We start from the raw sequence: 14,701 nt of genomic DNA, 5'->3' as shown, positions 1-14,701 counted from the left end.
TCTCTCAGGTGAGAGCTGGGAGAGGTGAGCAGGGCGGGGCCAGAGCCACCAGGCAGGTCTAGCGGGGAAAACGGGTGTCGGTGGGAAACTGCTAAATGCCAGGAAAATAAAGGTGTGAATAGACCGATCAATTTATCATTTCACCAAATCTGTGGTAGAAGTCAGATACTGGGAAGTTTCGTTCAGATGGTTCCAAAACCAGGCCCTTTAAAATTCTGCTAGTCATTTCAGACAGTTTTTAAGATGCTTCATGATAAATTACAAATGTGATAAGGGGCCCAACAGCACACTGCTTTTTGTAAGGAGTCCCAAGTCAAACCGGTTGGGAACCCAGTATTTTAAAAGATTATTCTCTGAATCCAGTAACTACATCTGTCAAGTAAATAAAAAGAAAATACTCAAGTAAAGTGGCTCAAATGCAACACTGGCATTGTTAGGCATTGGGATGGTGGTGGGGGGGGTGTGTGCCAGTGGTAAACAGGGTATCCTCTCACTAAAAGTGGCCACTGCAGGAGTCCACCCGGCCAGTAGAGGGCGCACCTGTCTGAGCCCAGCAGCAACACGCAGACTGAGTTAGTTTTACTGAAGAAAACAGAGACAAACAATCTGCAGATTAGTGTGATGTCAGTGTAGTTTATGCTGCTGTAGTCAGGAGAGAGGGGAGAGCAGTTGTTGGCCTAAATGTCGCAGGTAATGTCGCTGTTTTTCATATCAAAACCATTTCCCTTTGCGAGACTGGCTTTGCTAGCTTCCTGCTAAAACTAGTCCCTGAGTAAATATGTCCCCAGCTCTCTTCCCTTCTCAGTAAATCTGAGTTTTTTTTTACATTTCAAAATAACTTCTATGAATTGCTAAGTGTGTTTTTTGTCGTCAACAGACAACCCTGTTACATTTTATGACATGTTATAAATACAGTTTTGTTTTAAAGTGTGGTATTTTCCTTTCCCTGTGTTAGTACCACATCACCGTGCAGGAGGGCAGGCAGCTGCCGCCGCTGCAGAAATGCTCTCAGTGCTGTTTATTTTACCACTGCCCCCTCTGCAGCCCTCACGTCTACAAGCCGGCACACAGATATAAAGTCCAGAGACATCTGAAATGTCACCTTACGAGAGCCGTTCATTTTAAAGGTAAATCAGTGATGTTATGTATCAACACAAGGCGCCAAATTTCATTGTAAAGGTGTCTAATTTATCGTCTTACTCCTAATTGATTTAATTGTATGGATCACGAACACAGCTGAGTATATGTTAGGCAATAATAGTGGGGACTTTACAATTCGGCGTATTCATATACAACAAAATAATCTCATAAATCATTATTGATCACCTGTTATATTTGCACAAATCGCAGCAGCTGCAAACAGGAAACAGTTTGAAACGTTGTAAATTGATTGTAATGAAGAGATATTTTGTGGTTCAATTCAGGCTGAATCTACCAGAATAAGGAAGTTATTTGTCCAACGTCATAAATTAGGTTCTATATCTACTTTGTAATATGCTGTGTATGAAAAAAACATTAAACTTATGTATTTACATTAGAGGTTGGAGCGTGTCTCCCTGAGGGCGTGTATTTTATAAATGCCTAATACACTTAAAATAAAATATCATAGTTTAATCCAGATTGTAATGGTGTCTAGTAAGGCTCTTCAACACAATCAACATTTAGTGTAGTTATTAATTGTGACTCTTCTTCCCACCCACAGGGTACAGCATCTACAAGTGCAACCTGGGATGTCGACCACAAGCTCATTTCCATTGTTTCTGTGAGAAACTGTTCCTGAATCGTAATCAGTTCATCCATCATCTGAACAGAAAACATACAGCGGGTGTGTCTGTCTGCCCCGGTGTTGGAGCTCATGATGGTGATGATGATGATGATGCAGAGCAGTCGCTACCTGCGTCTCCATCGTCAGGAGAGCAACCTAACGCTGATCAGAGTCCAACCTGTGCTCCCATCAATGACACTCTGCGCTCATGTGAGACAGATTATGCAACAGCATGGACCTCAGACGCGTTTTCAAACATCATGGCTCCCCCACCGACTGAAGGACCAGGTTTAAATAATGAGCTGGCCTCAGCACCTTCAGATGAGTCATGTCAATCAAAACTAGGGCCAAAGAAGCTTGCAGAATGCCCACAGTGCAATGCGGTGATAAATAAAAGACGCCCTAACATCCACATGAAAATGAAACACTCAGGTGTAACTTCAAGTTCAGCCCTCAAAGGTATTTTTGTTTCTTTTATACAACAAAGTTGGAAGTTTTTCTTCTTTTTTTACTTTAATAATGATGGAAATGTTTGTCTTTTTTCACAGGCCAGCTCAACGAAACAACTGAATCAGCTGTTAGTGGATCAAAGTGTCATCACAATCCCACTCGTAAGCAAATTCAAACTAAGTAAAACATCTATTTAACAACAGATTTAACCAGATTTGTCACCATGTAATTTATTTCTAATATTATTTATATACTTTTGTTCATTACCTGTGATAAACTTACAGAAAATGACTGGTAACACTTATGTATTGCAAGATAATGTTTGTTTATAATGTGTTACATCACATGAAAGCCTCTCAGGTGGATAAACCATGTGCTGACAGTCTGTTTATACTTTCCCACAGCAGTCGAGCAGGACATCTTGACCCAGCTGAGAGTCCTTCAGCAGCAGCAGAACCAAATCCTGCAGCTGCTGCTGAAACTCACCAACACAGACGGCATTAATGACTCCACTGAGGCTGAACTGAAGGCCATGTTCCCCATCACAGACGAGGAAGGACTCACTCTCTTAGAGCTGAAGCTCAATGAAACTCCAGAGTTAAAAAATCAACTTGTAAGAAGTTATGTTGTATAGAGCCACAAAACTATCTAAATGTGATGAGGTTATCAGTTATAAATATAAATGATTACATCAATAAGCAATACTTTTAATTAATTAAATTGGAGATAAAAACAAAATGAAGCTTAATTAATTTTACTCTTCTAAGTATTCTATCTTTCACTTTACTTTAAACTTTCAGTTGAGCAGGTCAGACTGTGTGGCTAGCTAAACAATGCTAAAACACACTTATCAGCTAGCTACGTAGCTCAAGCTAACCTTTATAATGAAACTACACCAACCAATTATTGTCATGGTAATTATCTTAACTGTACTACATTCAGTGTAGTATCACTGTCTAAACTTGTAAATGGAGCTAAAGCATTTAAGCTAACAAGCTAAAGCTAAGAAAGCTAGCTAGCTAAGGAGGTTTTTAGTTTAGTCTGAGAAAGGAGACATTATGAGAAGAGGTTTTAATTCACATATCTACAAAATGTTATTGATGAAGAAGAGCACTTGAAGATGCAGATAATGTTATAAACTGGACTATAGTATCTTTTCACATTTAAGTTGTTTTATCTAGCTAACCTTGGCTAGCTGGTGCTCAGTGTGTTAAGCTAGTGCTGCATACACGTCGGTAGAAAGGACGTGTAATAATTTGTGTCAGGTTGGTTAATAAAGATCATAAAATAATCATGAATCCAGTACAAATACACATAAAGTCATGCAATATGTCCATATTCTATTCCTTCCTTAACTGTGAATCACAGGCTGTTTATTTTGGGTTCACTTTTTCACGGAGTGACATTAATCTGTGTTCTCAGATCAGCTTTTTCGGGGACACTGATGGACGTCCTATTGATCAAACAGTGCAGAGGATACTGGAGAGGATGCTGTCCAACACATTTGCAAAGAGGATGGACTGGAGAGGGAAAAACAACAAGGTGTCCTTTGCGACTTCATGTCTGAATAACATTGTTAACGGTATGTTAAAAAACAAACAAACAAACAAATGGTCGCTTTTGCACAGTTAAACCTAAAATTTAAACGACAGCTTTTAAGTTTGCCGTCTTTCATTTCCAGATGCAGTGAGGAGGAACAGTGTGTGTGCCAGAGCTGCAGACGAGGCGGTGGAGTCTGCGGTGAAGAAATGGCTGCAGCAGGTAGCAGAGAGGGATGAAGCAGCAGAGGGAAGGAGAGAAGAAGTGGTGGGTATTGAACACCGGCAGTGAATTTATCCTACAAGCTTAAAAACTCAATATGAATTGAACTCAATATACAGAGTTTACTAATGAAAATATGTCTTTTTGCAGATTAATTGATCTCTATGTTCTAAAGAAATCCTGGTAAGTGAATATTAAAAAGTTAAAAGCTGTAACTACTAACACTGTACTGTTTTTAAATATTCACAAAAAACTAAAATATCTTTATTGCTCTTTTCACAGGAGGACAACATTTAATCTGCTGTCTTACACATCCATTCTGTATCTTCTTTCTGTCTTTCATTCTATTCTTTAATTAAAAGACTGAATTGATTTTCAGTGTTCGGTGTGTTTAATTAAACTTGTGCACCATCAATTCAAGTTTGGTTTAGCTCAAACTTTTTGTCCTTATTAATGAAGAAGACTTATGAGTTTCTAGGATCAATTAATCAAATCTGAATTCGCATCACAGAATCGAAAAGAAATCTTGACTGATGCATCGACTTTTAATTTTAATAATCCAATATAATATCCAATGATGTGTAAAAGTCTGATATCACTATAGCCTGCTAAATGCTTTATTATTTTAATTTTTATATATTTTGCCACATGTTCATTCCTATATATCCCTTAATTTCAAACAAAGCCTCATCATATCTAAGTCAAGATATACATTGATTTACAGCTGTTAAGAGCAGTGATTATAGCTGATTTTTTTTTTTTACCAGAATATACACTAAGTACAACTTGTCAGTAGGTGGCAGTGTTGCACCCCTGTACTGTGAAATTAATGTACATAATATTAAAGAAAAAAACTAATTATATAAGTTTTGGCTTTGAAATTAAAAGCAAAGTTTAGCCAAAGTATGTTTAATTGTGAAGAGAGTGCACCTGGTGCCCAGCCAATTAAAAAATAACCAGCTAATTGGAAAATATAAACTGTTATATCAGTTATTTATTTACTCACATACCTCAATATTGTTGTTTTCCTGTTTCACAAAACCAAACAACAAGTTAATGGACCAACAAGAGAGAGTCTGGATTCCTATTATAAGGTCTAATACAATCATGGCTCTTCCAGACGATCTGTAAAACGAACCCGGAAGTACATAGAGGTGAAACTCTTGCACCTCCCGAATAGCGACTCTACCGTGTTAGCGCGGGCTAGTTTTGCTAACTTTGTCCCGTTTACGAGGCGTGAGTTTTTGTTTTTCCTAGATGTCAGATAAAACAGTTAAACGGCCCGGGGTGGGGGTCGGGGTGCTGGTGACAGACTCGGCCCACCCCGGGTGTGTTCTCCTGGGGAAACGGAGGAGCGCTGTGGGCAAAGGGACGTACCAGCTGCCCGGTGGTCATTTGGAGTTTGGGTAGGTGGACAGCAAACCTCATCCACAAATCCAACACCGGCTAACAGCGTTTATATGGTTGTTTAACACTGGTTTTCATTATTATTAATATTGTTATTGTTATTCACCAAACACCTTTATTCTGACAAAACATGCGCTTCACTCCTTTCACTATGATTGATGACACATTTATTATTACGCCGAATTCTTCCCATATATTGATATTATAAAATATTAAAAACATATTGTGAATCTGCATTGTTTCTAGTGTCTGCCAAATAAGTTTTCACAAATACTTATTTTCTATATTTGTAAATGCAGTGTGGTGAAGCGGGATAACCATTCTGAGATCCTTGAAGATCCATTAAAGACAGTCAGAGGCAGTGAATGTGCAGTACAGGGGTCAATGACGTGCAATTTTTGCAGTTAAAAAAAGGATTAAATTCACAAGATTCCATATATATGTAGTAACTCTCTTGTTTATGTGCTCACTTTAACTTTTCAAAAACCTCCAGGTATTTTTTATTTTTCTGTCACTTAAAAATGTCAAAATATCATGTGGTGCGACCAATAATAGCAATAACTATATTAAATTCAAAATAAAAATATCTCATTTTTGTGGCCGAAATATTAATCACTGATACAGTATGATTAAGTTTTATCCAATTTATAGGAAAAGTCTGTTCAGTCTGTGACATTGTACAACAAAAAATTGAGATCATTATTTACAAAAACTCAAAATAAGTAAATTCTTTGTTGCTAAACACTTTATATTGCACCACATAACATTTTTTTAAGGCCACAGCCAATTCATCTGGGTGAAAAAACACTGAAATCAATCAATTAATTAAAAAATCTAATATGAATATATGTGTACTGAACATTTGTAATATTTGATTATTGAAATAAATATTCTTATTTTGTGTATTTTAAAATTGCCCAGTTGAAAATCGTTATACGTCATTGACCCAGAGAATATAATGTCCTTGAAAGAGAGACGTGGGAGGAATGCGCTCACAGGGAGGTGCTGGAGGAAGCTGGGGTGCGTTTGGTGAACGTCCGCCTTGCGTCAGTGGTGAACTCCATCAGGCTGGAGGAGCAGTACCACTACGTCACCATATTCATGCAAGGAGACCTGGACAGGAAGCAGTCAGGAGAGCCAGAGAACCTGGAGCCGGAGAAGAACGAGGGTATGTGAAATTGGTTTTTAAATTGGGGGGGGGGGGGTAATAATCTCTGCCCACCTGAGCAGATGATAAGAATGAAGTTGTGGTCCTTTCCCCCTCAGGCTGGACGTGGACACACTGGGATGAGTTTCCTCCGGAGCAGCAGCTCTTCCTGCCGCTGGCCGGTCTGAGACAACAAGGCTACCAGCCGTTCAGAAACAAGCACTGAAACTCAGCCTTGAAACTGCATGTTAGATTAGGAAACTTATCCTACCTCAGGGGATAAACAGACGTATATTTAATACCTTGTTTTACATCAGTGGTCAGTTTACATACAGTAGATACCTTTTACTCAAATGTCATGATACATACTGTAATTTCTGCCAATATTAAGAACGGTTACAAATATAGTAGAAGAGTCAGCTTTGATTTTATTCAGATTTTAAGCAAAGAATGCCACAAATAAAACACACAAATGAACAGAATAAAAAATATAATATATGTGAATATTTTGGTTGATATGGAGAAGTTGTTGCACTTTTTATTGCCAGGTAATGTCGGCTATACGTCATGATATTTACAGATGAAAACAAATAGTCTCTGGAATAAATTAATGCACCAACTCCAACTATTGGCTGCAATATGACACGTATGGAAGTTTGTGGACAGATATAAACATTCAAATACACTTTTCAGCTGTTAATAAAAACTGTTTCTGCAGCCATATATGTAGTTTGATGTATGATTTTTCCACCTCACATCAGGGTGGTGCCGGTGACACCCAGTGCTAGCAGCATGGTCCACAGGGTCGCGGCCGTGGCGGCCACAGCACTATTAAAGGTCTTGTCGTGGGCGTAGGTGATGATGTGCAGGGCTCCTCTGTAGGCTTCCTCACAGGTCGGCTGGATCTGATCCTCCGGGAGCTCGAAGCCGAAAGTCCCGTTATCTCTCAGCTCAAAGGTGTAGCTGAAGGGGATCCCCTGGAACCGAGCCCAGTCTCTGGACGAACCAGAGTTTGGGTCTGTGGGAAGAGTTTTTATTTTTATATCAAGTAACTACTTTGTTTTCATAGTCAGTTAAACTAAAAACCAGTCATCATGCTTAGCAGGGGTGTGCAGACTTACATAATACATCAGGTGAGGTTCCTACAGTGTAGTTCTTCCCGTGCACCTCCCTAATGGCGTCTGCTGCAGCCAAACCCACCTTCATCTGGGGACGCAGACATTAGCTTTTGTCATGCAAGTCACTGAAATGTGCAGTGATGTAGATGCAGATGGATGAAGCTGAAAAGAGCTTGAGCTGCGTGTGAAACTTCATTGTTAAATATATGCCTTTAGATAGTTTAGAAACGCGCTCAGGCCTCTGGGAGACACCAGGAAGCAGTTTATTATTAGCAAGTTATACTTCCTGTAGCTTCATCTGTATACGCAGCAATACTGATGTAAGAGTCCGGGCAAAATATGAGGCTCAGCTGTGACAGACGTAAGAATGTGAGGCATGACGCCATCTGCGAAGATGTGAGGAGAGAAGAAACACACTGCAGCCCAGACTAATTTATAGCGTCCAGCATTTACAGTGTTTGCAGTTTAATGTCTATTTTGTCTTTTAATTTCTAAATCAGAGTTGCCTAATTTCTACAATTTGCATAATTCTAATATTTCTCTACGTTTTCAGGGGGTTTTCAGTTCCGTTTTCCTGGTTGTCTGTTGCTCTTTCATGTGGAAGTTAATGTGGAGATTCACTGTTGAAAAGATAATGCCGTACTTTTGGGGATCTATAAGAATGTCAAACTTTACAGCAGAAATAAACATGTTTACAGCCTGGTTTTGGTCTCTATAGCTAACTTCCTCCTTCATGACAACTGTATATTTATATAACTCACCTGTTTGCATTTTATTGAGGCTTAAAGTTCTGCATAATTGGGGGTGTGGCCTCTTTCAGTGACAGGTGGGTGCGTGTATGCTTGCCACAAATGGTGATGGTTACTGAGCTTCAGAAACCTGTGGGTGACGTCACGGAGGCTACGTCCATCTTTACTCACAGTCACTGTCTCAAACCTGATATCGGTTGTCTACTCAACCTCAGTGTGAACTGTCTCATCAAGAGGATCCACCAGGATGTTCTGGCATCATTTTTCGAGTCTCAGTGTTCATAAAGCCAATCCTGCTCCAGGTTCAGTCACCTGAGATTCATAATTGAAAATCTCAAAAAGTGTGGTGTGACTCGGCGTCCGGTCCGAGCCGGAGAACGGTGGTGGTGTTTGAATGGCTTAGGATACAGGGCTGGCCTCTGTCTGCTAAAGTCCTGCTAAAGCCCGGGAAACGAACGGACATAATCCTGTTTTGCATAATTCTCTCTGGATGACGGCTCCGCTGGGTTATTACCTGCCTCAGCCTCCCTCCTCACAGTCAAGCTTTCACAGCTTCCTCCGAGGATGCTGAGAGTGTTAATGACATTGTGCGTGTATCCTGCCATGCACCATTTGACTGCACTGTATATCCCATAAACAATATTAAATCCAAAACCCTGACATGAATTAAAATCATTATCTTCGTTACTGTGCGTTTCTTTGCTTATAGGCAGAGTATCTCTTTATTAATGTAAAAAAACACAGCGATAATTATAATCAGCTTATAAAGATGCATGAATGTTGTTTATCCTGAATTATCCTGTGTTTCGTAGATGTAATTACCAGCTCGTCGTAGTTGGGGGCGGTGAAGTTGGGGTGTCCGTAGGGAACCAGGAGCAGCTGGCCATAGGAGTGGATGGTGAGGAAACACAGGAAGTCGTCCTTCCGGCTTCCAACAAACTCAGTCACGGCCTGGGCCTCGGGCTCAGACACCGGTTTGCTCCCGCAGTAGATGTTTGAGCAGCAGTCAGTCGACACACCAATTGCTGTGAAAGCAGCCAAAGGAAAAGATCATTTAGATAATTTGTCTTTTTACACATTTAAGCTGCGTTCACACGTTGGCGTCTTCAGTATAGATGTTAACAAAACAGTTGTGGTTGAAGCCATTTTACACATTTCTCAGCTCCTGAGATCATTAGGTTTATAAACATCAAACATTTCAGAAATATATTTAGGGCCCAGACACTCACTGCCCCAGTTGGCATCAAAGTTGCGGTTGAGATCGGTGCCGAGACAGTCGCAGTTTGAAGGTCCCGGTGATCTGTTCTTCCTCCACAGTCGAGTCTGAATGGGTCATAATGTTCAGTCAGTTGAATCAGCTGCTTCACATCCATCTTTTAATTTGGTCATAAATTGATCTGGCACTTAGCACTTGCACATGCTGCAGGTACTTAATGCTGCCGGGGATTGCTCTTGTATTTTGAGAAAATTAGATCATTTTGTACTTGGGGCATTTTGAGCATCAGAAATCAATTTTTTCAATAATTGAACCGCAGCTCGTTTTAATGGAGCAGCCACTGCTTTAATAGACTCTCATCAACTATCATCATCATATGCTGAACCCTGGAAAAATAATTGGATAAATATCCATCAAACTCGAGCACTGACGTTGTTGTCCTTCCAGGAATACATGTAGCCGTCCACGTTGAGCACTGGCGTGACGTAGAAGTCCATGTTCTTCATCATTTCTTCCATTTTCGGGTCTGTTTTGTATGTTTGCAGAATCTGATTTAAGAGAGGAAAGAAAAACATAGAACCTGAGTGAAAGAAGTCTGGAAACCCAACAAAATAATATTCTGTTTATTAATAAATTAACCTTTTTTTTTAAATATTTATTTAAATGATAAATCATTTTTTAAATGACTGCCTGTCTCTTACCTGTCTGACAAAGTACTGACAGAAGGCTGGGGCGATCCACTCCCTGGCGTGTATACCACAGTCCATCCAGACAGCTTTCTTTCTCTCTCCGGTGTTCAGGCCGATCTGAAAGACAAATTCGAATAACTTTATAGCACAAACACATAAAATGTAAACACCCTCCAGTGTTCATCTGGTGTGTGGTTCTGAAACTGAAAGTTAAAAATGCAACTTACCTTCAGCAAGCTGATGGTCCTGTGCTCGTAGGAAAATCCATAATCCACTATGTTTACAACATCGGAGTAATCCTGTTGAATCTGAGCCATCCATTTGGAGATCTGTAGAGTAGATGTACACATTAGAGAGAGAGAGTGTGTGTGTGTGTGTGTGTGTGTGCGTGTGTGTATGTAGTGTTTGTCAAAGTGTGAACAGTGGTCAGGTTTTCTCACCTCTGGCATGGGATGGTATTTGTAGTAGTCATACTCCACTCTGTTGCACACAAACACACACACACAATTAATTAATTCTAGCCCAAGTTACTTAGTTCACCTATTCTCCTCGATCTCTGCTACACCCCTGGTCCCTCCTGGTGGCAGGGGAAAACAGCTAACGTGGCTCCGTCCAAGGTAAAAAAATAAAATAAAATAAAGCTTAATAATTAGCACTTTGTATCTGGTTAGCGCTAAGCTAACGTAACCGGCTGCTGCCTTCAGCTTCATATTTACAGGAATGGTATCCATCTTCATGTGTAACTATCAACAACAACTAAAAACCAATATAATGATTAATTTGGCTGCAATAATCATTATCATTAGGGATGCAACAGGTACTGTCATTACTGATTAATCTGTCAAATGTTTTCTCAATTAATTGATATATTTCGTTGTATAAAATGTCAGAAAATTAGTACCAGAGCAATTTGCTTAATGAATTTGACATAAATGATTAACTGATTATTAAAATAGCTACTAGTTAATTTTCTGTTAATCAACTAGTTGTTTCAGCTTTAACATGTTAATAAGGGTCATTTTGCATTGAGGTATGTTTGAATAAGATTCCTCTGCACATTTACTCAATTAAAAAAATAAATCAATTAAAAAAGACCTTTACTTTTAATTTCATATTTTGATATTTCAGTTTTGCTGCTTTCATTTGAGCAATTTTATGAATAAAACTCACCTGTCTATTGTTGCTGCTCCCACTGCTGAGAGCAGCACCACGAAGCTCAGTCCCTTAAAGTCGAGCATTGTGACTTACTGAAAAATAAACCCCTTGTTTGCAAACTGCTAACTTCAGTGACCTCAGTGAAAGCCTTTATAGAAGACATCCATCAGATAAAGACACACCTTTGCCTCAGCCACAGACCCCTGACATGACCATGGTGTTAGTTAATATTTACCCTGAGCTGGGAACAATTAATACTTTTATTGCTTTAGAATGGAGCAAATAAATTAATAAGGTGTCAGTAATGTTTTGTTTGCATCTCGTGTACTGGCATGTGCTTGTTTTCATAAGCGTCATCTGACTGACAAGCTGATAAATGATAGGAAAGAAAATGTAGACTTGAGCAACATGCTTTTACACTGAATTGCAGTGTAAGCTTCTTTCTTGACTGTTATCTCCCTTCTTCATGTGACCTTTAATGTTTCTCAACTGCTAACTGTAACTTTTATAAAGGTAGATGTCCGTGTCTTATTGGATTATAAAGCAGGTCTAGGTTCGATATTAATACCGTGAAGGTTTCAAAACGTTCAATCCATGGAGAAAAACCCAACCCACCTCACCCCACTGTCCAACCTTTATTTTGTTGTTTTACCTTCATGACAACACCAAGCTGTTGCTCCATTGCTGCGCTAACAAGCTACAAGTCGAGGTAACCATCTGAGTTTTACCAGGCTACAGTAGTAAGCTACCACGTTACCCGTGGTGGCCGTGCATCACTCTGTTAACAGCCAATCAGAAGAGAGGCTCAGAGACCGACACAAAATGACCTGTTGTTACTAGAGCTCCAGCGAGAAGCCTGAGAGAGAAGATGTAAAACTACACTTAGATGGTTTTTGGTTATTAAAACCATAAATATGTCTTTTTATGGATCGACACTTCAAAATAAAACACAGGAGGAGAGGAAAATATGGAGCTTTAAGTTCCTGGGATCTTAAAAATAATTGCTTCCTTTGTTTGCATGGTCCAGTGTGGAATCACTTAGAGGTTTATGAAAGGCACTTACACAGGATAACAGGTTTTTATAACAAGAATATAAGAGGGGGAAGATTAGATAAGGTGTATTAAGATCAGGCTAGACTATTGGAAAAGAGCAAAGGTCCCGTGTCATAAATGCAGCTGTTGCAGATTATTCGCTTTAAGGAATGTGAGTTTGGATGGACAAGTTCCATATCAGTACAAGTCTGTTCTTAATTATCTTATTTAATCAACTGTGGATTTTGTTTGTTTTCATCTTTGTCTAATATTAAACCTACTTCTTTCCTTCAGAACGTATAGCGTTAACCTTTCAGCAGTGTTAGCGTGCTGCATCCTGGGATGGCAAAAGACAAGGATTTTGTGTTTGAAATTCATGGCTCAACCTTGAAGAAATTTAATATATGAAGTATTTTATGAAGAACGTTGCCAAACTGCGTTATTATTTTATTAAGCCTTCATTTCAGGCTGCAGTAATACTTTTATCTAACTAATTACTGGAGTCTTCTGTTATTGCTTTCTCCATGATATCAGTGCTAAATGCATCCTATGGCACAGTGGTTATAAAAGATCATTATCAGGGAATGAGCAGCAAGCAGCGCGTCTTGTCCAATCTCTGTCCTGTCCAGTCAGGTGGCACATTGTGACAGAAGGAACCAGCAGCTGTGGCACCACAACAGGTTCTTTGACATTTAAAAACACATCCGAATTTAGTCGTCGTAAAATACCAGAGGCGTAAACTAATAAATCTTTCATTCATCAGTGCGGCAGAAATGAAGCCGGTCAACATTAACTGTGCTCACGTAGACTGCATGACATTACACACTAATCTCATTTAGTTTTTCCATTTTTAAAATAACGAGCTGTAATCGTATCCCGTCTGTTTTTCAGTCACGGCTGCTATTGATGTCATGCTAGGTAACAAATTCCAAAAGCAATGAGGACGAATATGCAATTTATGCAGAACTCAGTATTTACGGACACTGTGGTCCGGAGTCTGACTTCACACAGCAGCAAATATACACATTCATACAAGACAAAAGACACCAATCCTCAGATACTGGTGTCACTTGTAAGTATAATCACCTAAAATACAGTATGCTAATGGAGGAGTGTGATGCTCTCAGCATGTGACGTTACTCATTTTGAGAGTCATCACAAGGACAGAAATATCATTTCCTTTTTCCTTTTGCTCACAGGTTTCGGTAACCTTGACCGTGATACACTTTGGACACGCATGTTGCATTGATTCAGTAACTTGCACAGTTAGTAATAAACCTTTTGAGAACTGAGCATGTGATTTAGTGTTTTGCACTCTCTATGTTAGCACAGCATCTCTGTGTTGTGTCATTACAGTAAGAATTTTTTTCACACTGAAACTCTGTTGGTGCCAAAATAACACACTGTAAAAAAAAAAAGATATTGCTCTTGATAAGAGGGAATCACTTCAACTAAGGCGTGTTTAAATGGAATTTCTTGCCACTTTGGTGAGGTCTGCTTTTAACATAGATTCAGCTGGTGGTTTGTGAAGCTCATATGTTTATGATCTGACCAGCAGAGGTCAGTACAGCGCTGACATCAGATCAAACCTGCAGTGTATGATAATCAAAGATATGTGGGCAGAGGCAGAGCGTTTGCAAACACCTTTACACCCAATAACGAAAGATACAATGAGTTTTATTCCAAAATAGTCCATCGTGGGAGTTGGAAAGGGGACACTCTTTTGATGGAAACAGGATCTAGTAAGTGTATGTGGGTGTTTTTACATTGTCAAGCAAATGTATGTAACCTGCCGTTCTCACCACCCTCCACGCTGAGCTCTTTAATCCAAGCTTAAACCCATTGAGATTAATTATCTTCGGAGTGCAGTCTTTCCTTTACTGTGAGCTCTTTCTGTCTCAGTCTGGCTGCTGTGTGGTTACACCCTGACAGTAAAATGCTTGCATGTTAACTACGCCTCAGCAACTTAAGTCTTTGTTCCTGCGCCTTTGCTGACATGTGCATCATGTCTATTCATGAGCTGCTCATAAGATACAGAGACAAGACCTGTCTCCGCTTCAGCACTGTGTGCACAAAACCAGGATGTGTGTGTGTGTGTGTGTGTGTCCCAGATAGAGAATCAAAGAACACATCACGGGTTGTTTCTTTATGATGATGGATGAAAGCACTAATGCTTTTGGATGAGAGAGGCAGGCCGCTCGGTCTGTCTGTA

The 14,701-nt window shown here is 39.6% G+C and overlaps 3 protein-coding genes across 4 annotated transcripts; 2 read left to right on the top strand and 1 right to left on the bottom strand.

Moving 5' to 3' along the window:
- Positions 1–541: 541 nt before the first annotated feature.
- Positions 542–4,349, top strand: LOC111646009 (uncharacterized). The gene is made up of 9 exons (XM_023395373.2): positions 542–690; positions 956–1,127; positions 1,703–2,224; positions 2,314–2,376; positions 2,620–2,828; positions 3,638–3,797; positions 3,897–4,021; positions 4,127–4,159; positions 4,259–4,349. Exons 1-8 carry the CDS (start codon positions 682–684, stop codon positions 4,133–4,135), a joined length of 1,269 nt encoding a protein of 422 aa, XP_023251141.1. The 5' UTR covers positions 542–681; the 3' UTR covers positions 4,136–4,159; positions 4,259–4,349.
- A 777-nt stretch (positions 4,350–5,126) lies between these two features.
- On the top strand, positions 5,127–7,253 carry nudt15 (nudix (nucleoside diphosphate linked moiety X)-type motif 15). Of its 2 annotated transcripts, none has more exons than XM_023395358.2 (3): positions 5,127–5,382; positions 6,334–6,551; positions 6,650–7,253. In XM_023395358.2, exons 1-3 carry the CDS (start codon positions 5,234–5,236, stop codon positions 6,754–6,756), a joined length of 474 nt encoding a protein of 157 aa, XP_023251126.1. In that variant the 5' UTR covers positions 5,127–5,233; the 3' UTR covers positions 6,757–7,253. The 2 variants fall into 2 exon arrangements, with proteins under 2 accessions (XP_023251126.1, XP_023251127.1); XM_023395359.2 differs by having other exon boundaries at positions 5,133–5,382; positions 6,355–6,551.
- On the bottom strand, positions 7,252–11,592 carry cpo (carboxypeptidase O). The gene is made up of 9 exons (XM_023395357.2): positions 11,473–11,592; positions 10,743–10,782; positions 10,530–10,631; positions 10,315–10,419; positions 10,045–10,161; positions 9,627–9,720; positions 9,220–9,422; positions 7,652–7,736; positions 7,252–7,548 (listed from the first exon to the last, which is right to left on the bottom strand). The coding sequence occupies exons 1-9, from the start codon at positions 11,538–11,540 to the stop codon at positions 7,283–7,285; spliced, it is 1,080 nt and encodes a 359-aa protein (XP_023251125.1). The 5' UTR covers positions 11,541–11,592; the 3' UTR covers positions 7,252–7,282.
- Positions 11,593–14,701: the final 3,109 nt, after the last annotated feature.

This window comes from Seriola lalandi, unplaced genomic scaffold (assembly GCF_002814215.2).
Source record: "Seriola lalandi dorsalis isolate HSWRI2012SDOR001 ecotype SW California unplaced genomic scaffold, Sedor1 jcf7180002054962, whole genome shotgun sequence".
NCBI lineage: Eukaryota > Metazoa > Chordata > Actinopteri > Carangiformes > Carangidae > Seriola > Seriola lalandi.
This window is presented reverse-complemented; position numbering and strand designations above follow the sequence as displayed.